A 24,671-nucleotide genomic window follows, 5' to 3' on the forward strand; every position below is an offset into this window, starting at 1 on the left:
ATTCACCCCTGTTTCCGCGGCCTACCCAAATTCACTGGGACAGGCCCTCTGCAGACAACCCGGAAATCCCCGCCCTTAGCCCGCAGCCAAGGACTAGGTAAGCAGCTGCACTATGGCGGTTCCCGGGCCGGGCGGGGAGGGGCAGCCCCGCCCACCACTCCGCTGCAGCCAATAGCGCCTGCGCCACGGGGGCGGGGCTGCCCCTCTGATTGGGCACCTCCGGGGGCGGGGCCGGGCAGCGAGCACCCGGCACCGAGTGGAGCGCGAACCGCCGCGCGCCAAGTTCTGGGTTCCGGACTCGCGCGGCAGTTGTCACGAGGCGGGCACACAGTCGGGCGCGGGTCGGCAGGTCTCGGACTGTGGCCGCGGCGGCGGCAGCGTGGGGCCTCGGGGTCGCGGGACTCTGTTCCGGTAGGTGGGCAGCTTCGGGTGCCAGGACCTTGGTGTCCCCGGCGCTCTCGGGGTGTGCGCTCTCTTTGTGGTGTGCGCCTTGCCGCCGCGCTTCCCCGGCAGCTCTGAGAAGCCGGAAAAGGTGAGGGGCGCTTTGTTTGTGGCCGACGGGAGGGGCGGGAGGGCGGCGAGCCCCGATGCCCGGTCCCTGGTCACCGGTCGGTGCAGTAGGGGTGGTAGGCTCAGCCTTTGACACAGATGCGAATGCTTACAGCTGATAAAGTAGCCGCTCCCCACTGAGCACGTTTCTCGCAGAGCATGTTCAATTTAAGTGCACCCTTCACCTGGCTACAGAATCCCCTGTGCTGCAGGTGGAGGGCTATCACGTAGCCCATTTTACAGACGAGGAAGGTGAGGCTCGACTAGAAGAGCCGATTTAGGCGCGACCCTGCGGATAGCAAAATGGCAGGGCCCGGAATCAAACGGAAGCTCTCAAAGCCTGCGTTCTCAAGCATTGCATATATGGTCGCGCTGCTTTTGGAGTGCGAGCAGATCCCTGCGGGGGAGGAGCTCCGCCTGTTGTCTGCAATCTGTCACCCCCCACCCCCCACCCCGTGCTAGGAGACAAACGTTGCACTGTGGGGTTCTTGGCCCCGTGCCCTGTGCTTCGAGGTCCTGGAAGTTAAGTGACCCTTGATCAGATGAAGCCAGAGCAAAACATGTGTCTTTAGTCAGGCAGTTGCCGGAGTGGAAATACCAGTTCAGGTTCTTATGGAATCATATTTTAAATTTCTTACTTGAAGGAACATGCGCTGGAGGTGGGCATCCTGTGCTTTTATTTAGCGCAGTGTCATGGGAACGTGGCTTTGGAATTAAAGGTAAATCGGAGTTCAGATTCTGACTCCTTGTGGTAGGACCTTAGACCACTTAGCTCTCTGAGCCCCGGTTTCCTCCTCTGTATACTAGGCAACACAGAATCTGTGTGTGGGACACACAGATGGCATTCAACAGGGTCGTTCCCTCAGGAGACTTCTGGCCGGTTCCACCTGTGTGACAAAGGCCCCGGGGAAGATTTGGGGCCACGGGGAGGCTGATGACCTTGGCAAGTAAATTCACTTACCAGGTCTGTTTCCCTGGGGTTGAGGTGAGGATGATGCCACACGTGAATGACATTTCCCCAACAGAAATATCCAGCACTAAAATGATAGTGACGGCTGCAGTGGGCTGTGTCCTCAGCCCAGATTACTGAGTGGTAACAAAGATGGCCCAAAGGTCCCTCCGTTCCTTTGATAAGAGTAGTAGCTGGGGGCGCCTGGGTGGCTCCGATGGTTAAAGCGTCTGCCTTCGGCTCAGGTCATGATCCCAGGGTCCTGGGATCGAGTCCCACATCGGGCTCCTTGCTCAGCAGGGAGTCGGCTTCTCCCTCTCCCCTGCCTCTCCCCCTGCTTGTTCTCTCTCTGTCTCTTTCGCAAATGAATAAATAAAATCTTAAAAAAAAAAAAAAGAGTAGTAGCTGGTAGTTTTTAAGTACTTACTCTGTGCCTGGCACTGTTCTGAGTGCTCTGTGTATGTCCAGTGGCTCATTTAACTCTCCCTGCCTGCTCAGAACTATCTTCACTTCTGGGTTTTATATGAGGGGACTGAGAAACAGAGGTGTCAGTAACTGGGGTTGCACATTAAGAAGTGGAGAGCAGGATTTGAACCTAGCAGGCCGGCTTTAGCAGATTCTTTGGGTGTGGTCTTACACTGTTGGGGCGTGGGAGGATTGGAGGGGTCCAGCTTGGGAGTGCAGTACCCCACCTGCTTTTTGACATCGGGAACCCTGATCTCCCTCAGTTGGGTTTCTCTAGTTGTAAGTTTCAGATTTCACAGATGGATTGAGAAATGGCTTTAAGACCAAGGTTTCTAGAACACGGTTTAAAACTTGTCGAGTATGTTTGGTCAAGGTGAAGAATCTCTTCTCCCATCCCTGTTCTCACCCTTGGTCCTTCCAAGTATCATCTTTTGTGCCTCTGCTTTGTTCCGCAAGCTTTAGCCATGCGGGCCTGATTTCTGGCCCTTAACAAGTCAAACTTCTTCCCATTTTAGGGCCTTTGCACTAAGTGTGATAAGGTGAAGAGCGATTTAGGAGGGTAAGGTGTGTTTGCTCTTACCCCAGATCTCAGAAGCTGGGCTCCTTCCCACTTCAGATCGCAGCTTGGGCACCTTTCACGGCCTGGCCTAAAGAAGCCCTCCCCCCACTTACTGTCCTCAGGGCAATCACTACCACCTGAAATTATCTTGTGAATTTCTTACCTTTTTGTCTGTCTTCTCCTCAGAAAAGCAGGGCCTCTGTTCTTTCGACCCATATTCTTAGTTCCTCACTCAGCGCCTGGGACATAGGAGTTGCTCAATAAATATTTGTTGCAGGAATGAGTGAATTTACTGTAGGCTAATAGTAGCAGTAGAGTATGGATCTCTTAAATATCAAAAGCTTGAACGAAATACAGAATTACCGTATGATCCAGCAAGTCCTCTTTGGGTCTATACCCAGAAGGCTTGAAAGCAGGGACTTGGTATTTGTTCATGTTCATGGCAGCGTTACTGACAGTAGCCAAAAGGGGGAAGCAACCCAATGTCAGTGATGGAAAAATGGATAAACAAAGTACTGTGTGGCGCCTACATACAGTGGAATATTTTCCAGACCTAAAAGGGAGGGAAGTTGGGACACGTGCTACAACACGAATGAACTTTGAAGACCTCATGCTATGTGAAATAAGCCAAACACAAAAGGGCGACTGTTGTGTGATTTCATTTACTGAGGCACCTGCCATAGTCAGATTCATGGAAAGTAGAATGGTTGTTACCCCCAGCTTGGAGAGAAGAGAATGGAGAGGTGTTTAATGGGGGCCCAGAATTGCGATTTGGGGTGATGAGAAAGTTCTGGAGACTGATGGTGGTGATGGTTGCACAACAATGTGCATGTATTTAATGCTACTGAATTGCACTTAAAAAATGGTCAAAATGGCAGAGAATGACAAATACCATAGCGGTTTCACTTATATATGGAATTTAAGATACAAAAGGAACAAGCAAAGAAAAAAATAAAAAAACAGACTCTTAAATACAGAACAAACTGGTGGTTGCCAGAGGGGAGGTGGATGTGTGAAATAGAAAAAAAAAATTTTTTTTTTAACAAAGATGATTTTTAATTTAAAAATGGTTAAAATGGTAAACCTTATGTATATTTTATCAGAGTTCAAAAAAAATGAGGACAAAGTTCAAGGTATGTTATTTTTCAGCCAAACTCCAGACCTCAAGAAAAGATGTGAAGTATGTCTTCCCCAAATATATTAGCTAAAAATGATGATCTTCCCTCGGCTTCTTAAAAGGTACACAGTGTCAGGATCTCTTTCTTGTTTTATCAGCTCGCTGGTCATCCATAAATCTGGTCAAATTGACACATAAATTAGCTATTTATATTCCAGGTCTTTGTGTTACTGTAATTCCGATTGCCCCGGGATATAATAGATCTATTTGACTTAGTAGAGACAATAGATTATATCTATAGGAGGTACAATTGCCTCAATTGAAACAAGACAAAGAATCTTGAACTCGCTGCTTTTTTTTTTTAAAGATTTTATTTATTTATTTGAGAGAGAGAGAATGAGAGATAGCACGAGAGAGAAGAGGGTCAGAGCGAGAAGCAGGCTCCCCGCGGAGCAGGGAGCCTGATGCGGGGCTCGATCCCAGGACCCTGGGATCATGACCTGAGCCGAAGGCAGACGCTTAATGACTGAGCCACCCAGGCGCCCCTGAACTCTCTGTTTGAATAAAGAATTGAAACTTTTTCGCAGTTAAAACAAAAAGCTTCATCTGGACTCAAGAAGGGTATGGGTTTGGGGCACCTGGGTGACTCAGTCCTGCATTGGGCTCCCTGCTCTGCGGGGAGCCTGCTTCTGCCTCTGCCCTGCCTGAAATAAATAAATGCACTCTTAAAAGAAGAAGAAGAAGAAGAAGAAGGGTATATGGGCTTAATAAGAGTGTGGATTAAGTACCCCATGTCGGGGAAGAAGGCTTGATCCTGCGGAGTTATAGGATACAAGGTAGAAAGCTCCTCCCCGTGGGTGGGCCCTGAGAGCAGGAGGTCCTGGCCCCACACGCAGATCTCCCCTGGGGCCAGAGGTAACTGACAGAATTAGCATCTTTCCCTAAGGAAAGGGTTTGCAGCCAGGACACAGGGCCCCAGGTCTTCTGCGGAAGGGAAGCCAGTGAGCGTGGAGATGCAGGTGGGGACTTTATTCCTTGTCCTGAGGCCGACTGCAACGGAGTGCCTTTCCCAGAATGATGGTAGATCTGGCCTGCCTTGGAGGAGGAGGAGGGCTCCAAACAGATTGCCGTTTGAGCAGTATCTTCTCTGTGTTGCTTGCCACCTTCACATCCTTTTTGAGTAATCAATATTTAAAAGAAGCTTGGTCTTCGAAATTCTAGAACCAGAGCGCCTGTTTTGGCTCTTGTGCTTTTTTTTGGGGGGGGGGGTTTACCACCTGTCGAGGGCAAGTGTGTGGGTTTATGCAGAGAGCCTTGGGTTATATTGGCCTTTCTTGGGTGCGGGGATGAGCACGGAAAAAAGCTGTGGGCGTAGTGCCCAAACCATTTTCCCATCTCTCTCTCTCTCTCCACCTGTCACAGCAACGTGGACATGGCCAGCCACCTCCAAGGCTGCCTGCCTGCCTTGCTGCAGAAGCGTGAAGCCCAAGTGCTTGCTGACGTGGCTTATTCCTAATCCTCTAATCATGGCTGCTTTGAAAGCCTCAGTGAGGAGTTTCCCAGTTACCTATTACTGACAGTTTCTTCTTGCTAGCTCTACCGGAGGATAAGGAGGATGAATCACTGGATTTGGGACTATTGGGCTGTTTTCTTGAGCCACTTTCCTGTTTTATCTAGCTGCGTGAAGTCACCTGTTTTGCTCGCTGCTGGGCAGGGCTCCCGTCTGTTTCGGTCACCTCCGTGTGCCCAGTACCAACCCTGTGGCTGCCACGGGGAAGGTCCCTGATAAATAGCTGCCAAATGAGTGTCCTGAAATGAAATTGATGGAAAAGTCCTGAAAAGCTGCCAACTACTGATTAAAGGGGGTTGGTTCCTGTCAATATTTAAACTTTCTCACTGGTGGATAAATTGTCATTCTCTGCAGGAACCTAGGTTAAAAAGCTTGCATTTTCCGCTCAGCTCTATTTTAACGGGATGCGGTTTTCTGTTGAAAAAGACAGACGTGCAAATCTGACCTGTGGTTTTTACTGGAGGGTTTCTATTTAAGCAAAGAGCGCATGCCTTAACTCGTAGCTCCTACAGTAGGACGTCTGTGGGGCACTCAGAATGTGTGTTTGGGGGTTTTGAGCACATCCTTCATGGCCAACCTGCCGTTCAGCCCTGGGCTGAGATACTTTTTCTGTTCTGAGCCTCATTTCGTTACTTGAAAAATGGGAAGAATATCTCTGAAGTCAGCAGTTGGTTTGTTCAGCCATTTGGCAAATATATCTGGCCATGCAGGGGTTCTGTGTGGGATTAAAAAAAAAAAGAAAAAAGTAACACTGAGTTCTTGCCTTCAAGGCACCTGGTTTAGTTGGGGAGCTACCCTGTGACCAGGAATGGTATAGTTGGGAAGAGGGGTACCAGGTTCTCTCTAGGCCGGGGCAGGCCTCAGAGGGAGGGCTGGGAGTTCTCTCCACTAACAGGATCACGAGCTGACCTCCAGAGTTCCAAAAGGAACCAGAAGTTCTTGACATGGTGGTTTTGCAATAGAAGGCTGTCATGTTTACCCAGCAGTTGTGAGGGAAGGGCCATAGGACACGTCCGTCCTTCAGCAACTTGGGAGAACCAACAGGTTGCCATGAGCTTTAACTAAATTTAATGCTGAGAGTGTTTCCAATTTTAGGCAAATTTAAACCAGTGCAATGATGACTCAAGTCAACGGGGCTCACAAGGATGCTGACCTGTGGTCGTCGCATGATAAAATGCTGGCACAACCCCTGAAAGACGGTGACACTGAGGTGAGGCGCGGAGAGTCTTGTTTAAATCACCTGGTCTATTCCTAAATAAACCTTCCTCGGGACATCCTTGCAGTTAGCAGAAGAGTGCCAGATTTAGAGGTGGTGGCTGACAAAGCGGCTAAAAGTCCTCGGTGGAACGCGCCTGGGTGGCTCAGTTGGTTAAGCGTCTTGACGCTTGGTTTCAGCTTAGCTCATGATCTCAGGGTCGTGGGATCGAGCCCCGAGTCAGGGTTCGGCGCTGAGCATGGAGTCTGCTTCAGATTCTCTCTCCCTCTCCCTCTGCTCCTCCCCCTGCTCACTCACACTCTCTCTCTCTAAAATAAATAACAATAAAAGCCCGCTGTGGGGAGGGAAATAGGGATATTTCTGGGTTTCCACAGAGTGCAGAGTACTGTTCTGCCTGCTCTGGAGAGAAGGGGCACTGGAGGGGCCACTGAGATCTGACCTTTTTCTTCACGTTCAGATATCTAGACACTGAGAAGCATCTTTTATTTATGTGTTTTTATAACAGCTTTATACGTGAGAGATCATTCACTTACCACATAAGTTACCCAGTTAAAGTGCATGCGTCAGTGGTTTTAGTATGTTCACAACCAATTTTTTTTTTTTAAGATTTTATTTATTTATTTATTTGAGAGAGAGAAAGCATGAGTAGAGGGAGAGGGAGAAGCAGGCTTCCCGCTGAGCAGGGAGGCCGACATGGGGCTCCATCCCAGGACCCTGGGATCATGACCTGAGCCGAAGGCAGACACTTAGCCAACTGAGCCACCCAGGTGCCCGTTTTATTTTATTTTTTAAAGATTTTATTTATTCATACGAGAGAGAGAACAGGAGCAGGGGGGAGGTGCAGAGGGAGAGAGAGAAGCAGACTGCCCGCTGAGCAGGGAGCCCGATGCAGGCTTAGTCCCAGGACCCCGAGATCATGACCTGAGCCGAAGTCAGACACTCAACTGACTCAACCAACCAGGAACCCCCCCCCAATTTTAGAACATTTTTATCTCCCCCAAAGAGAAACCTCAAACGCATGAGCAGTCACCCCTGTACCCTTCCCCAAACTCCCCAGCCCGCAGACACTCCTGGCCTACTTCCTGCCTCTGTGGGTTTACCAAAGCAACTTTTATTTTAAGGACAAAGAGCAAGGAATAAAGTCCAGGAGGGAGAAACTTGGTGAAACATAGGGATGAAAATAACAAGATGGTGCAAAATTAAAAATTAGGTGGGATGCTTATTTGAAAGATCATTTTCTCTTCAGTTCTTTTGTTTCCCTTAATTCATTGTCTTCTATGAATTCCTCCCTAAATGCTAAAATCTGAGGAAGATTTCGGCTATTCTCTTCGTGCTATGGGAGTCTTTATCGGGTTATTTGGGTTATGGTCAGCTTCTGCGGGCAAAATAGGACTCTCTCCTAGCGTCTCATCTCTTTAATAGATTATGGCTTTGATCCGAGCAAAACGCCAGCCTAAATTGGCCAGATGTTCATCGGTCACCATCCCTTTTCTTTTCATCAGGTTTACAACATCATCAAGAAGGAGAGTAACCGGCAGAGGGTTGGGCTGGAGCTGATCGCGTCAGAGAATTTCGCCAGCCGAGCAGTTTTGGAGGCTCTGGGCTCTTGCTTAAATAACAAGTACTCCGAGGGGTACCCAGGCCAGAGGTATGTGAGTGCCATCAAAGGCCTGCTTCTGACATAGGGATGGGAGCTGCCAAGTCAGTCTAGGGTCTACACGACCTGGGGATTTCTCTTCCGCTCCTGTCCTCTCCGTAACTCAGTTGCGATTCCCAGCATGTGGCAGTGCCGATGTTCTTGGAACAGCTGTCCTCGTGGTCTTTAGCAGTCCCTTTGGGGGCTTTTCTAGAATAACAGGCCGGTCCCTAAGGAGTCTGGAGCTGCTGGGCCATTGTGGAGCTTCTAGAAAAAGGTCAGCACTCTGAGTGACACCGTGGAAGGTGGTTGTTGCTCTGTGAGTAATGGAGTCGGTGTCAAGAGTGATCCAGAAGCAACTACTGACTCCATTGTGGCTGCATTAGAAATGTTAGATTTGGTCAACTCCTTCACCCAGAGAACCACAAGAAGTTCTGTTCATTTTGGTTTTTTACAGTCATCAGCAAAGATGACAACTACAGAATTTGACCTATGGTTTTTGCAGATTTGTGTATTTGTGTCCCAAAGGACAGGGAAAAAGAAGGGTCCCCCCTCGACCCGCTGTCTGCCACTCTACACCGAGATGCCCCTGGAGGTCTCTGGAGAAGGGCCGAGAATCAAGTTGAAGGCATAGTCTTTCTCCTGCCCTGAATAACTACCTTCCCCTCTGCGCCTTCAAGGGTTCACCTGGTGTTTTCACAACCAGTAGCTCATTTGATCCTCGGGGCCGCCCTGCAGGGCAAGGGGGGCCGTTTTCCACATGTGACAGATGAGGAAGCCGAGACTCGATGAGATTCAGTGACTGCTCAGGGTCGCACACAGCTGGATGTTTCCACGCTGTGGTCTCGTAAAAAATGAACATCAGGTCTTTCTTGCTGGTTCCTGGCACTGAGCTCCTAAAGCCCTTGGAATTTGCTGGTTTTAGGCGTGTCTTTTGTTATTCTCAATGACAATGACCCTTTGTTGACCAGGCTTGAGTTTACAGTGAGGTGACTGAGGGTGGGGCGCCTAGATACAGAAAGACCAGATAGGAGATTAGAAGGTCAGAGCTTTTGGCCCTCTCCTCAAGCCTCCAAGGCACCAGGGCACCAGGGGAGGCTGGACTCGGTGGGGCTGTACCCGTCGAGGTGCTGGGAGGGTGGCGCACCCTCCCGTAATGCCCTAGGCGCCTCTTCCCTTGGCCTGTTCTTGAATTGAATCTTTCATAATAGACCAGTAATCATACAGAAAGCACTTTCCTGAGTTTTGTGACTTGTTCTGGTGAAATGAGTGAGCCTGAGAGGAGGTTGTGGGGACCCCCAAATTTGTGGCCAAGCGGGACAGTGGCGTAAGTAGCCTGGGGGCCCAGGACTTGTGGCTGGTGTGTGAAGTGGGGGCAGACTCGGGAAACTGAGTCCTTAACCTGTGGCATCTGCTCTAACCCTGGGCACTTCAAGTCAGAATGGAGTGGAATTTTTGGGACACCCAGCTTGTGTCCAAGATTTGGTTGTTGGTGTTGGAAAAAAAAAAACAACAACACACATACTCCAAATCCCAGGCTGTCTCAGGGGTTCCAACATTTCTGAGTTGACCTTGTAGAAGAGACTCTGATGGATCCCAGGGGTTTCTGTCGCCACACAGTGGACAAAGGGACACCTGTCCCTTTAGAGAGGTGAAACAGGTGATACCCAGCCCCCTGAGGTGGTTAAGAGTTCCACTGTGTTTACTGCTGTGGTTCGAGGGCACCCGTTAATCCCTGGTAGGCATTTCTCCTCTGTGAGTCTTGTCCCAAATGAAAATAGATACGAATGAAGAGGATCCACTTTCTTGTATGTGCAGTTTATTAGAAGAACATGGCTTGGATCCCAGGCCCAAATCGGGCTTCTGAACCCCTTGCCCCGAGCTGAATTTCCAGGCTTGGGAGAGCAGTGGGGAACTGCGGGGGCGTTTACTGAGTACTTGCTGACTTTCATCAACCCTGAGCACCCACTTTTTCACATTTTAACATCTCTGAACTGGGGATGGACCTGACTGACACCAAGCCATTATTTCATCGAAAACACCTTTGTCTTTCTCTGCAATCGGTGAGAATACAGTGCCCTTGTAATTGAGGGTGAAACGCAGTGCTGTGTTCTAGGCATCGGGCTGAGCGTGACCACGGTCACGTTCATGCATCCCGCAGCCTGACTGCCAGGTCGGCACTCTCACCCCGCTTCCAGATAAGGAGTGGGACTTGGGCAGGTGAAGGCGGCTACTCCAAGTCTCATGGTAAAGAGCAGAACCAGGGGTGCAGCCTCTAGATCTGGGTCTGTGCGGTGCACGTTCTTTCCACAGCTCCCTGCCACCTCTGCAGGTGGTTTGGCACCTCTGTCTGACGCAAGGCAGGCAGGGGCACTGGGGCCTCGCCATGACCGTCAGTCACCGTCCTATGTTTGCTCCCCTGGAAAATGGCTAATTGCTAAGCCCTGACCTTCCTAAAGGTCTAGCACTCTTCCCCAGTCATGGGCTGCTCTCCTTCAAGCTCAGGGAGCCCACATCCTTCTTTGGTGACAAAGCAGAGCATGTGACGCTGGAAGGGCCCTTCCAGATCACTCAGTGAAGCCCCTTCCGGTTCCCAGACTTGTTCACGGCCGCATTATTCACAAGAGCCAAGAGCTAGGAGCAACCCAGGTGTCGGTGGATGGATGAATGGATAAGCAAAATGTGGCCGAGCCACATAATCAAACGCCCTTCAGCCTTAAAAAAGAATTCCCGTCACACGTTACATCGAAGATGAACCGTGAGGACGTTGTGCTACGTGCAATAACCCAGTCTCCAAAACGCGGATAGCGTGTCACGCCGCTGTGGGCTATCTAGAATTGTCAGGATCATAGCAAAAAGGAGAATGATGGTTGCTGGCAGCTGTGGGGAGCTGCTCCTGCATGGGTGTAGAGTTTCAGTTTTGCAGAATGAGAAAGTTCTAGAGGTCTGTTGCACAGCAATGAGAATCTACTTAGCAGTGTGAAGTACTTAATACCACTAAACTATACGCTTAAAAAAGGTTAAGATGTCAGTTCTCTACTATGTGTTCTTTACTAGGATAAAAAGAATATATAATTTATTTTGAGAGAGTGAGCCAGTGTGAGTGAGCACGGGGTGGGGGGGAGGGGCAGAGGGAGAGGGAGAAGCAGACTCCCTGCTGACCAGGGAGCCCAATGTAGGGCTCAATCCCACGACCCCAAGACCCCATGACCTGAGCCACAGTCAAGAGTCGGGCACTCAACCGACTGAGCCACCCAGGCGCCCCAAAAGGGTATATATATTTAATTTAAAATTTTGAAAGTTTGGGGCACCTGGGTGGCTCAGTCATTGGGCGAACTGCCTTCGGCTCGGGTCATGATCCCAGGGTCCTGGGATCGAGCCCCGCATCGGGTTCCCTGCTCCGCGGGAAGCCTGCTTCTCCCTCTCCCTCTCCCACTCCCCCTGCTTGTGTTCCCTCTCTCACTGTGTCTCTCTCCGTCAAGTAAATAAAATCTTTAAAAAAATAAACATTAAAAAAAATAAAATTAAATAAAATTTGAAGGTTTTCTCTGATCACAAGGCATAGGTGTTAAAAATGTCTACTGAATCGAGTTAATACGATTATTAATATACAGATAAAAACAAATTTGCATATGTAATTATTAAACAACACGTAAAGTTTTATTAGAACTGTAAAAACAAAAGACAGAAAAACTTTCCAGCTCTCCATCCCCACCAGCCCTGAGGAACCCCCATTCCACATTCTGGCTCTAGGACTTCGCTGCTCTCGGAACCTGATCCAAGGGCGAACACACGGTCGTAACTGGCTGACGTCACGCAGCATATTGACAAGGTCCTCAGGGTTCATCCGCACAGCCTGTCAGAATTTCTTGTAGATGCAGAGGTATTCGCTCAGTCTCGTGGCTGACTTGGCACGGGTGGAAGATGAGTGGCATGGGGCTCGGGGGACTCGTTCTCACTGCTCCTCCACTTTTTTTTCTTCTGTCCCAGCCCGAAGCTTCTTTGGCCTCTGTACGAAGCGCAGAGGTTCGGGGCCAGAGGGGGCCTAAGTTGGCTTTCTCCCGCAGGTATTATGGCGGGACCGAGTTCATCGACGAGCTGGAGATCCTCTGTCAAAAGCGAGCGCTGCAGGTCTATGGTCTGGACCCCAAGTGCTGGGGGGTCAATGTCCAGCCCTACTCAGGTAACTGCCACATCCAGACGGGCCTGGCCTGCCCCCTGCCTGCTGGCGTTCACCGAGGGCAGTCCCAAGAAGGACTGCCTGTAAACCGAAGTGAAAAATAGGCTAAGGCCCTCCTGGGTCTGTGCATCTCTGTCCATCAACCTTGACTCCCTCCTGACTCCCCCCTCCTGAACACTCCTGTCCCTTATTCTCGGGGTTTGCTACAGGGGAACCTCCAGGGAGCTGGGGGGCTGCACAGTGGTGGCCAGGCCTGTTCTGTCCACTCCTGCTTGATAGCCTAGTGGCCAAGTTCTGGGGTCCTGCTCGGGGCCTCATGGGACCTTCCCCTGGCCTCGCGTTCCAGGCTCCCCTGCCAACTTCGCGGTGTACACCGCCCTGGTGGAGCCCCACGGGCGCATCATGGGCCTGGACCTGCCCGATGGCGGCCACCTGACCCATGGGTTCATGACAGACAAGAAGAAAATCTCTGCCACATCCATCTTTTTTGAATCTATGCCCTATAAGGTAAGAGTGGGTCTCTCTCTGGGGCTCTGCGGGCCTTTTCCTCAGAAAGCCTCGGTGTTTGGCTGTACCTGTAGGAATAGGTGGTCCTGTTCCTGAGGTGCTACAGGATGTCCCCACCTTTGGCCACCTGTCACCTCCCTGCCCTGGGGACTCCTCAGGCATTCGGGGCACGTCAGGGGCAGCTAGAGCACAGGGAGATGGGTCTCCTGGGTACTGGGTGTGGCCCTGCTCAGAACCCCCCCGCCATCTGGAGGAGCCCCTACAAGTGGGAGGCTGGGGCCAGCACCGCACACCCGCGCCCCAGCCCATGATGTTCTGGAAGAGCCGGCCCCTGCACCCCGCTGCCCCTCACAGACCGGTCAGCAAGCCACAGCCTATATGAGCCACGGGCCCGGCATGTGACTGGCACGTAGTCATGAGGGGCCCTTGTCATTATAAACAGTTGGGTCAGAACAATGCACGGACGATGCGTGGGCTCACGGGGGGCGTGGTGGCTGATGCGTAAACTGGATGCCGGTGATGGGGACAAAGGCAGTAACCTGCACGCTGGGTTACGGGGCAGCCCACGCATGTGGTGACTCTTCCTCTCGTCCAGAAACCGTTTCCTCCTGCTGTTTATTGTCCCGTGGGCTGGTCCCCATTAGTCCACGGGTCCCACCACGAGCAAAGGTCCCAGGGCAGCCTTGTGCTTGGCTGAGTGTCAGACACGGGATTTTAATCTTTTAGGAAAGTCAAGCCAGCGTTCCTTCCATCTTGGCATTCCGTGGTCTTTCCTGAGTGCCCTTGACTGTTGGCCGTTTGTTAGCCTTTGGCTCTCTCTTAGTAACCTTGTGTGCTTTTTGTGTGCAAATGACAGTTCACTTGTTTTCGTGGAAAGTGCAGTCATTTCTGGCCACAGGTATCCTTGTTGGCCAACACTGACCTTGAAGATGGATTTTGAAACATGAGCGTAATGAGACAATGCTCAGCCTTTGCACGTAGAACACAAAAGCCAATTGCTGTCTTTTTTTTTTTTTAAGATTTTATTTTTTTATCCCCGCCGAGCAGGGAGCCTGTTGCGGGGCTTGATCCCAGGACCCTGGGATCATGACCTGAGCCAGAGGCAGACACTTAACCGACTGAGCCACCCAGGTGCCCCACACAAGCTGGTTTCCTCAGTTTCTTTCACTACGGAAAGAATAGTGGCAGAGAGGAATCACAGACTTGCTTTTGCTCTTAGATGAGGCCTTGGGCAGCCTTACTCTTTAGCCCAATGTCCTCCATTACTCAAGAGTCTCTTCTTTTAATTAATTAATTAATTAATTAATTAATTAAAGTAGGCTCCACGCCCAGCATGGAGCCCCGTGTGGGGCTTGAACTCACGACCCTGAGATCAAGACCTGAGCAGAGATCAAGAGTCAGACGCTTAACCGACTGAGCCACCCAGCCTCCCTCCCCCCAAGAGTGGTGGTGGGCCAGCAGGGGTGTGGAGTGGCGGGACCTGGGAGCTTGGCCACCTTGGGCAGCAGGAGGCACAGCTCACCCGCCAAAGGGGTGCCTGTGGGCACCGGCCCTGTGCAGAGAGGAGACACAGACCTGCCTGGCCTCCAGCATTAGACGCCACGCCCCTCCTCTGCCTCCGACCCTGCCTCCCTGCCCTCTCCATGGGGCTCTTTCTCACCCTCTAGGCGGCTGCCCCATACAGGGCCAAGCATTCCATCTCCGTGGGGAAACAGCAACTCGAACCTTCTGTCCCCTCGTCTCTCCTGTGTCCAAGGAGTCTCCTCCCCGAAGGTCCTAGGTGACAGAGGGGAGGCTCCTTGCCTGTCCCTCCACACCACTCTGGCCCCTCTGCGGTTTCTGACAAATGCCCGTGAATTCTCCAGGAGCGGGTTTTTTTTTTTTTTTTTTTTGGTCCAGTGTTTAGCGTTTTTTTAAAAAGAAAAAACTTAAAATCCTCTAAGTTTAAAAAGCAGAATGTGGAAGGGAGAATAGCAACACATTTTTGGGGGTGGGTGGGTAATTATGTCTTTAAAAACTTTTTTAGAATTACGTCCATTTTTCTACTGCGGGTCAGCTGTTGATTTTCTTCAAGGTAACAGTTTCTCTGCCAAGTTCAGGTGACTAGAAAGAACCAGTTCATTCCCTTTGAAACAGAACCACAACTGGTCCTTCCACGTGCCTTTCCAGATGAGGTCTCGGCTGCACACAAGCTTTGTGTTGAATTGGAAAGGGGTGGCCACCAGACCCGAGCCTTGCCCCCGGGGGGCAGGGGCTCCTCCCACCACCTCCTCCCCGGAGAGCTCCTGTGCCCCACACCCCTAAAATCTTTCCCTTTTTTACTTCCGCTTGGCACAAATGCTTTAGGAATCTTTAATACACTTTAATACAACTTTAATACACTGATTTTACTAAGACACGTGTTGCCAAAAAGGGGGAAAAATTGTTTGACGTTTCACATGTAGATGGATCCACAGTGTATCTGGAATCGATTTCTGTGGGGGGCGGTGAGGTGGGCATCCAGGTGACATTTTTCCATGTGGACATCCAGTGGACCTAGTGCCACGTACTGGAGGAACAGCCTTTCCCTGCGGTGTCACGGTTGTCCTCGATCAGGTGACCCTCTGACCCTAGGGGTCCCATTTCTGGGCTCTCTTCTGTTCTTGTCCTTCCACAAACATGCTAGCTTAATCAGTGTAGCTCTTTGTGTTTTTAAATTTCTCTCAATAATGTTTTGTGTGGGGCGCCTGGGTGGCTGAGTCGGTTAAGCGTCTGACTCTTGATTTCGGCTCAGGTCACGATCTCAGGGTCGTGAGATCAGGCCCCGCATGGGGCTCTGCGCTCAGCAGGGAGTCTGCTTCTCTCTCTTTCTCTCTCCCCCTGCCCTGCCCCGCCCCTCCCCTCCCCTTATTCACGCACTCTGTCTCTAAAATAAATAAATCTTTTATTTTTTTTTTAAAGATTTTATTTATTTATTTGACAGAGAGAGAGACCGCAAGAGCAGAAACACAAGCAGGGGGAGTGGGAGAGGGAGAAGCAGGCTCCCCGCGGAGCAGGGAGCCCGATGCGGGACTCGATCCCAGGACCCTGGGATCATGACCTGAGCCGAAGGCAGATGCTTAATGACTGAGCCACCCAGGCGCCCAAATAAATAAATCTTTTAAAAAAAAAGTTTTGTGTGGAGGTCTTGTATATCTTTGGTTGGATATTTTATGGCTTTTGAAACTAATGTAACATTATTATTAACATTTCACTTCCTATTTTTTGCTGCTTATCTGCATGAATGTAGCTGATTTTGGGTTTTGACCCTGCATCCAGTGACCTTGCTAAATTCAGTTACTAATCTAATAGCTTGCCACCAGAGACTTGGATTTTCCGGGTACACTGTCATGGTGTCTGTGAGTAATGTCAGCTTTTTACGTCTTCTGATCCTGTGTCTTTATTTCTTTTTCTGGCCTCTTTGTACTTGGACTAGAAGAGCTGTTAGCAGCAGCTTGTCTCTTTCCCAAAGGTAACGGCGTCTCAGCACCCGCATTGCGTGGTGCATGTTTGTTGTTCCTGTTTCATTCCCGATGGCTGTTTGGGTCCTTGTCTTTCCTGGGAGAGCCCTGGGGCAGGGGATGACTTTTCCTCTGGGGACCCCTCAGGGCATCCTGCCTCCGTGAGCGATGCTTGGTTGTCCACACCACTAGTGCAGGCCAAATACACTGGCACCCATCTTGCCCTCAAGTCGTGCCCTGGGACAGCCTTCCTGCATTCGCGGTGGAGGGGAGCGAACAGGTTTCGGGCAGGTACAGAAAGTCATCTTACCTTGATAGCTAGCGCAGGGTCGGGCGGGAGGGCAGGCCCAGCGTGGTGGAGGACGCCGCCCGAGCCTGCTGTCTCCGTGACATCCCACAGGTGAACCCAGACACTGGCTACATCAACTACGACCAACTGGAGGAAAATGCCCGCCTCTTCCACCCGAAGCTGATTATCGCAGGTGATGAGCCGGGGGTAAAGGAACCGCCTTTGTTAGCAGCTCCCAGTCCTGTTACAAAATGAGGACGTGGACATGTCCCCCAGCTCACTGCTAGTCTCTGCCTCGAAAGGCTGGCCTTCTGGGGTCTCAGGATATTCTTTCCTTTCAGGACAAATAACTGTTTGCCACCGTTAGTACTAGGCGGAGTAAGATCTGAGGCTGTTCTCAGAGAAGCATCTAGAAATGTTAACCCCTAATTGGTGGAGTTGATAATAGTTAGGGGCCGTCCCAACCACCGTGAAGAGGCACCTGACCTGAAGAGGCAGGTCAGAGTGGTTGCCTTTGGCACCAAGGTGTTTTGGGGGGGTAGTTTTCATTTCCGTTCTCAGGGATGTTGGAGGGAGAAATTTCCAAGCCGTCGAATATGCCTATCCGGGGGCCGCTTTGCAGGTTTGCACTTCCCGCGACTCTCAGCTGGCTATGGGTATCTCTGACTTGACTGTGTCACCTCTGCCATCTTAGGAACCAGCTGCTACTCCCGAAACCTGGACTACGCTCGACTGAGGAAGATCGCGGACGACAACGGGGCGTATCTCATGGCCGACATGGCGCACATCAGCGGGCTGGTGGCGGCTGGCGTGGTGCCCTCCCCCTTTGAGCACTGCCACGTGGTGTCCACCACCACCCACAAAACCCTGAGAGGCTGCCGAGCCGGCATGATCTTCTACAGGAGAGGTGCGCTTTCCAGGGTGTGGGGGTACTGGCGGGGTGCTGGCGTTGGCCTTTCTCCTCTGGGGTTCATGTTCCGTTTGGGGAGCTGGGAAAAACCGGGTCCCTTGATGTGTCCCTGCAAGAGCTACTTACGAGGGGGCAATGGCAGGCTGCTGAAGAGATCTGGAAAAAAGCTTTGAGCACAGCTCTTGCCTCACTCCTTGGGTGTCCGGGTCTTGGGAAAGGAGGAAGGGTATTGTGCCGTGGGTCACCTAGTCCCTACAAGAGCTGAATGGAGGTGCGTGGCTGGCCAGGGGCTACCAGAGGCCTCACGGTGCAGCCTTCCTTTGGTGAACTTACTCTGGCCCAGCATGCCTCTCGAAGAGGATGATTCACAGTAATCAAACCATAAGACACTGATGTATAAACCATAGTTACCAGTGTAGTCGTTTTAGTGAGGATTCTCTATTGAATGCCTGCAACTCACACGTCCAAGCACTCCCTTTATTTTGGGATCCCCACACCTGGGAAAGCCAGATGCAATGATCAGATCATTCAGCCCATGGTGAGACCAGATGCACGCCCACCCACAGAGAAACCGGCCCTCTTGGCAACTGGGTCTCTCTCCCCTGCAGTCTCGTTGTCGGGCCCCCTGGCCAGGGCTGGACACACCCACATGCCCACGAGCCTTCTCAGTGCCCTGTTGTCCCTGAGGACCTTGTTCAGTTGTATCGACAGTCCTGAGGCAGGTGGCCATTGCCACCTGCCTGGGAAATGTCCACGGAGTGCTGCTGTGTGGCTAGACTGAGCTACTCCTGCATTGGCCACGTCCATGCTGTGTGATCCTGGGCTAGTTGTGCAGCCTCTCTGTGCCTCATTTCCATGCCTCCGGAGCAGGAATCGTTATAAAAGCACCCGTCCCTTCAGACTAGTGTTGGGAGCATTCATTCATTCATTCATGTAAAGTGCCTCGAGCAGTTCCTCGCTCACAAGGAGCTCTGTAGAGACATTAGTTACTACAACGGATTATTAACCTTTTTTTCAGAAAGGAATCCTAGTTGTCATTAGAGCCTTATTATATAATTAATATATATCATTATACAAATGAGTCTTCTTCAAAGTAATCATCTTGGAAGACTGCTGTCTTGGACAGGTCTTTGAGGAAATATGCCCAAGGCATAGTCTTTGTTACAGTCTCGGCGGAGGGAAATTATTATGCTTTGATTTCATCTATGAAAGGGTGGTCTGCCCCTGCTCTGCAAGCAGGGGGCCCCGGGCCTCCGCAGTGTGATGGACCAGGTCTCCTCCCCCAGGACTAGAGGCCAGGCTTGTGCTTAGCGCCCTGGAGCCAGTCTGGGTTGGAGAAAACAGAGGGGACCGCCTGGCTGATGTTCCCATTCTACCGTTTTCCTTCATCCAGGAGTGTGCAGCGTGGATCCCAAGACGGGCAAAGAGACTCTGTACAACCTGGAGTCGCTTATCAACTCGGCCGTGTTCCCAGGCCTGCAGGGCGGCCCCCACAACCACGCCATTGCTGGTAAGACGTCACCAGAGCCAACCCCGAGGCCTCGGGTGGCGCTTGGGGGGGGGGCACCCTCATCCATGGCCACCCCTTCGCTCCTCGGTGGCGCCTAATGCCCATCTCACCCGTCCACCAAATGGGTGGCAGGGCCTGCCCGCTGGGGAGAAACCAGAGTGAGATCTCTGTCCGGGAGGTGCTAACCAGGAAGAAGAGGGAAACTGGTAACTGGTGTCAGGCGGGGGCGGGGGGCGGGGGGCGGGGGGGAGCGATGACCACTCCGCTTCAGGGAAGGAATTCAACAATTAGGAGGCGACACAGCGGGGGGGGAGGGGGGGTGAGCGGTTAGCATCCAAACCCTGAGGAGACAAGTCGCCTCGTCCTGACATCCTGCCCCTCGCGCCGCTGAGATCACCCAGCAGGCTGCCAGTGACTTACTCCTTCTCTGTACAAATGGCTTAGGAGATGTGATGACCTCAGAGTCGTTCCAGAGGCTTCTGTGGAACAAAGCGGTTTGGTAGAGGAGCCCAGGACGAAGGCATACGGCCTCCATCCAGAGACGCGCTGGTGTTTCTAAGGAGGGGAGGGAGGGGGCGGGTTTCCACGGGGAGTTTTCCCAGTCCCCCCTTTACACCTCCAGACTCCAGGTCTGCGGTTCCTTCAACCCCCGGGTGATGGGATCACTCGCTCTCCAGCCACTCTGGGCCTTTTCCAGTCACTTCCACCAACACCGACGAGCAGCTTCGGTGCCTGCACGTAGGCAATGCCTACTTTGCTTTCTCCTTCACTTTCTGTGCTCCCTTCAGCGGCCCTTGGGATTGAGTGAGGGACGGGAGGAGTCTGGACGCACAGGTCAAACAGGCCTGCACCTCTCTCCTGGCCTCTGGTCGGAGAGATTTGTACAATTTGGCACCAGAGCGGAAGCGTTTCGGGGCAGCTGTGTGTCCACACACTGAGCCTAAAAAGGACCGTAAAATCCATCTTGCGGGAGAATAGCTTCCCTGTGATAATGATGTTAGCACGAAACTCCCAAGCTCCTCAAAAAGGAGAGGTCTGTAGGGTTAGCCAGGTAATTGTAGGGTTAAAACTAGATCTCATTTGGGGCGCCTGGGTGGCTCAGGCGTTAAGCGTCTGCCTTCAGCTCAGGTCATGATCCCAGGGTCCTGGGATCGAGCCCCACATCGGGCTCCCTGCCCGGCGGGAAGCCTGCTTCTCCCTCTCCCACTCTCCCTGCTTGTGTTCCCTCTCTAGCTATCTCTGTCAAATAAATAAAATCTTTAAAAAAAAAAATAGATCTCATTTGGGGCGAGAAGTATAATCCACCCTCTCTCGGGTGGCAGTGAAACGCAGGGAGGCCTGCGTGGAAACAAGGGGCATTCTGTGACTCCTGGTCGGCCGGCTGGTCCCGTCCTGCCTTCCTGACCCTTTCTCTCCTCCCGCCAGGGGTCGCTGTGGCCCTGAAGCAAGCGATGACTCCGGAATTCAGACTTTACCAGCGCCAGGTGGTGGCCAACTGCCGGGTTCTGGCTGAGACCCTGATGGAGCTGGGCTACAAAGTGGTGACAGGTACCAACGAAATCCCCGGGGAGGCACCCCTGCTCCTTGGGGTGGCATTGAGGCCGGGCCCTGGGCCCTGCGGCTGCAGCCGTGGGCTGAGTCTCACTGGCGCAGGAGACCACGGGTCCTCCGGAGAGCTTTGTGGAAGGCGGACCCAAGGCCCGGGGAGTGTGCCGTGTCCATGTGTGCTTTAATACAAAAGATGGTGCTGAGTAAGCTCCCGGGGGGGTGGGCTTTTCAGGCGAGGGCCCGCTCAGGGGTGCCGTCCGCTTGCGTCCCTGCGGGCTCGCACAGTTAGGACGGCAGCTTTCTGGCAGACTTTGTGATCTTGAAGGACAGCGTCGTTCTTCTGCTCTCAAGGCTGCCGTCTATGCTGCCAGTGGGGTGGTCTAGGGAGAGGCGTCCTGGTATTCCGCAGACTCGGGTGCCCACTCCCTGCCCGCCGCCCTTTTCAGGGACCTCAGGCCCCTGGCTGAGGAGTGGGCTCCCCACCAAACTTGGTGAGCAGCAGAGCTGGGACAAAAACTGGCTCCTCTGCAGTCCTGGGGAGCACTTTTCTCTGGTTCCCTCCACTTCCTTTCTTCCCTTTCTCCCTCGTCCTGCGCATCTGTCAGTAAGAAAGCCCTGGAAACCTCGGTGGGGACTGTGACTTTCAAGGTCCCTTGGGTCACTCGTTGTCAAACTTGGATGTGCACACAATCCCCCAGGCAACCCTGTTAAGTGCAGGTCTGACTCGGCAGGTCTGGGTTGGGGTCTGCATTCCAGCTGGCCCCCAGGTGATGCGGGCGTGGGAACCGCACTTGGCATTGGGAGGAGTTAGACCAGACTCCCTCTGGCTGCAGATAGCACATGGCAGCCCGGCGCTGCCCAAGGCCTCACGGGAGTCTCAGGAGAGAAGCCTCCACCTCCCTGAGCTCCCAGGCCTGCCCGCACCCCTGGTTCACTCTGCTCTGAGGGCACAGCGCAGATGGCGGAAGCAGAGAATGGTGACCGTAAGGCGGCGTCTGTGATAACCTGCTTCGTGCGTGGTACGGGCGGAGCGCTGCAGACGGCACCGTACTGAAACTTCACAACAGCCTTGTGAATTATTGCTCTTTTTAAATTTTTATTATTTTTTTAAGGATTTTATTCATTTACGCGAGAGAGGGAGAGAGTGTGCACAATTCAGGGGCGTGGGCAGAGGAAGAGGCAGAAACAGACTCCCCGCTGAGCAGGGAGCCCTATGCGGGGCTCGATCCCAGGACCCTGAGATCACGACCTGAGCCGAAGGCAGACGCTTAACCGACTGAGCCACCCAGGCCTCCCGTTACCCTCGTTTCTTAAGAAGGAAGAGAGGAGGGGCGCCTGGGTGGCTCAGTTGGTTAGGCCACTGCCTTCGACTCAGGTCACGATCCTGGAGTCCCTGGATCGAGTCGCGCATCGGGCTCCCTGCTTGGCAGGGAGTCTGCTTCTCCCTCTGACCCTCTTCCCTCTCGTGCTTTCTCTCTCTCAAATAAATAAATAAAAAATCTTAAAAAAAATTTTTTTTAAGATTTTTTATTTATTTATTTGAGAGAGAATGAGAGAGAGAAAGCACGAGGGGGGGGAGGGTCAGAGGGAGAAGCAGACTCCCTGCCAAGCAGGGAGCCCGATGTGGGACTCGATCCCGGGACTCCAGGATCGTGACCTGAGCCGAAGGCAGTCGCTTTAACCAACTGAGCCACCCAGGCGCCCAAATAAAATATTTCTTAAAAAAAAGAAGGAAGAGAGGACTCCGTCACTTGGCATGGAATCAAGTTTCTCTATTCCTACATGTTCAACTTGGTTTTCCAGGTGGTTCTGACAACCATTTGATCCTCGTGGATCTCCGTTCCAAAGGCACGGACGGTGGAAGGGCTGAGAAAGTTCTAGAAGCCTGTTCTATTGCCTGTAATAAGAACACCTGTCCAGGTAAGAATCCTTTTGGCCAAAGTTCTAGCTGATGGTAGTTGGGCTCTGGGGACAGACCTGAAGGGATTCTGGAGAGGTATATACATGGGGGCAAAATCGTGGCTCTCTCCCAGCCTGCTCCTTCCGACATAGCTCTAACCCTGCCAGGGGCAGAGAGGGAGGGACTGAGGCGGGCTGCTCGCAGGTGCCATGGGCATTTGGATAAGGGAAGCAGGGGCCTCTGGAATAGGCTGGCTTTCTCGGGGTTGTAAGAATGTGGGAGATGCGTCTAACACAGATGCTAGCCTCGCTTTGTGGAGGAGCAACCCCCTTCCTGTTTCAATACAGTGGCCCAGAGGGGCTGCTGTCTCCCTGGGCCTTTGTTCCTGCCTCTGGCATTTCAGTCAGCAGCACTCTGCTTCCTAGAGAGAGCCACCATCCAAGTCCACTTCTTTTGGCCAAGAGTCTTGAACGCACAGCGGTCAGTGGTGAGTTGGGGGCGGCCGAGGGACAGAGCCTGTTTGTCTCAAAGGTGACAAAAGCGCGCTGCGGCCCAGCGGACTGCGTCTGGGGACTCCAGCCCTGACATCCCGAGGACTTTTGGAAAAAGAGTTCCAGAAAGTAGCCCAGTTTATTCACAGAGGTAAGGACAAGGTTTGGAAGTCGGCCACTCTGAACTGTGGATGGAGTTTCTGATTGGGACCGAGCAGTTGAGACCCAGCCGCTGAAGGACTTTCCATGTCCAGGTGGAGTGCGGGGGGACGAGAGAGAGAAGTCACCTTAGCAAACCATCTAGTCAGTGAGAGGTCGGTAAACTCATCCTGCCCCAGGAAGGGGGCACACAGGAATCATTTCTGAGGTCCACTTTGACACCTGCGGCTGTCATGTCCCCACTGCTGGGCGCACACTGACAGCCGAGGCTCGGGTGTGTCTCTGGGCCCCACTGAGCCGTAGCACGGCACAGTTCTAGAAGCCTGTTCTATTGCCTGTGATAAGACCACCTGTCCAGGTTAAGAATCCTCACTGCTCTTTCCTTCCGTACCTCTCCTGTGTCACATTTCTTTTGGCCAAAGTTCTAGCTGAGGGTAGTTGGGCTCTGGGGACAGACATGAGGAGATTCTGGAGGGGTACATACATGGGGGCAAAATCATGGCTCTCTCACGGCCCACAGAGGACTCATTTCGTCTCTTGCCGGCACAGGGATAGAACTGACTCTGCAGATTCAGAATGACGTTGGGGCCAGGGCCACCCTGAAGGAGTTCAGAGAGAAACTGGCAGGGGACGAGAAGCACCAAAGGGCCGTCCGGGCTCTCAGGGAGGAGGTGGAGAGCTTCGCATCTCTCTTCCCTCTGCCTGGCCTGCCTGACTTCTAGAGGAACCCGCACCTGCCCGGGAACCACTTGCTCAAGGACCCAGTGCCCTTCTGAGAAGAGACGAGCGGCCCCACGCAGTACCCGGCTGTGTCAACGTCTCTGTGCCCTCTGAGGGGTATTCTTTTGGGACTTTGCTCAAATTACCTCCTTCACGAATCAAAATTTGTTTTTAAGACCCACTGTTAGTAATTTAGTAATTCTGGGACAAGTTATCAGGGGGTTCACATGTGACCCTTTCTCTCAGCTGTATAAACAGTTCTTCTGGAAAAATGAAATACTTAGACTGGCTTCAGGGCAGACGACTGGAAAGACCCCGGTAGGTGTACTCGCCCTTCTCTGAGTTCCTGGGCATCCCCCACACTCTGAGATAGACAACCACCCGTGTTCGGAGCTGCCACCAGCTGCCCCTTCTTAATACCTTGTTACGCGGAGGGCTGCCAAAGGAGGACTGACTTAGGGCTGTCACAACTGAGGAGGGAAATTTTGAAGCTTCTGGTGAGTTCTATACAAGGTGCCGTGGGCTTTCTCCACAGCAGCTTAGGACATCATAGGAATGACCTCCTTCACCCCCCCCATCCCTGGGGAGTGCCAGGTCCCATCAGGGGTGAGAACCAGTGCGGGGGGGGGGGCGGTCCTGCCCTGTGCCAGATAACCAACTCCCTCCTGTAATCAGGAAACCAAATGTCACCTTCCCAGAGAAACTTTATTTTTCACAAAGCTGAAGTGCGAAACATAGATGACCGTTTTTAATAATAAGCACAATCAAATTTTTAACCACAGAATGTCTACAAGAATTATAGCTTTAAAAAATACAACCAATTTTTATATTTCAAAAATATCTGAACTCAAATAAATTAATTTCTTAAAAAGTACACTTCTCATACTATTTGTTTGGCATTTACTCTGGTTAAACTC

General features: G+C 52.1%; 1 protein-coding gene across 2 annotated transcripts; it reads left to right on the top strand.

The window, feature by feature from the left end:
• Window positions 1–241: 241 nt before the first annotated feature.
• SHMT1 (serine hydroxymethyltransferase 1) lies at window positions 242–24,628 on the top strand. Of its 2 annotated transcripts, none has more exons than XM_027567894.2 (12): window positions 242–411; window positions 6,305–6,419; window positions 7,928–8,073; window positions 12,129–12,244; window positions 12,588–12,748; window positions 16,628–16,709; window positions 17,211–17,423; window positions 18,820–18,936; window positions 20,362–20,484; window positions 22,288–22,404; window positions 22,916–23,026; window positions 23,584–24,628. In XM_027567894.2, the coding sequence occupies exons 2-12, from the start codon at window positions 6,324–6,326 to the stop codon at window positions 23,754–23,756; spliced, it is 1,455 nt and encodes a 484-aa protein (XP_027423695.1). In that variant the 5' UTR covers window positions 242–411; window positions 6,305–6,323; the 3' UTR covers window positions 23,757–24,628. The 2 variants fall into 2 exon arrangements, with proteins under 2 accessions (XP_027423695.1, XP_027423696.1); XM_027567895.2 differs by having other exon boundaries at window positions 242–532; window positions 23,584–23,756.
• The last annotated feature ends 43 nt before the right edge of the window (window positions 24,629–24,671 follow it).

This window comes from Zalophus californianus, chromosome 16 (genome assembly GCF_009762305.2).
Source record: "Zalophus californianus isolate mZalCal1 chromosome 16, mZalCal1.pri.v2, whole genome shotgun sequence".
NCBI classification, from domain to species: domain Eukaryota; kingdom Metazoa; phylum Chordata; class Mammalia; order Carnivora; family Otariidae; genus Zalophus; species Zalophus californianus.

Coding starts and splice junctions, on each gene's coding strand:
- SHMT1 (XM_027567894.2), top strand. CDS start 6,324: ATGATGACTCAAGTCAACGGGGCTCACAAGGATGCTGACCTGTGGTCG. Junction 12,245..12,587: donor CAATGTCCAGCCCTACTCAG/GTAACTGCCACA, acceptor CTCGCGTTCCAG/GCTCCCCTGCCAACTTCGCG. Junction 17,424..18,819: donor CATGATCTTCTACAGGAGAG/GTGCGCTTTCCA, acceptor TCCTTCATCCAG/GAGTGTGCAGCGTGGATCCC.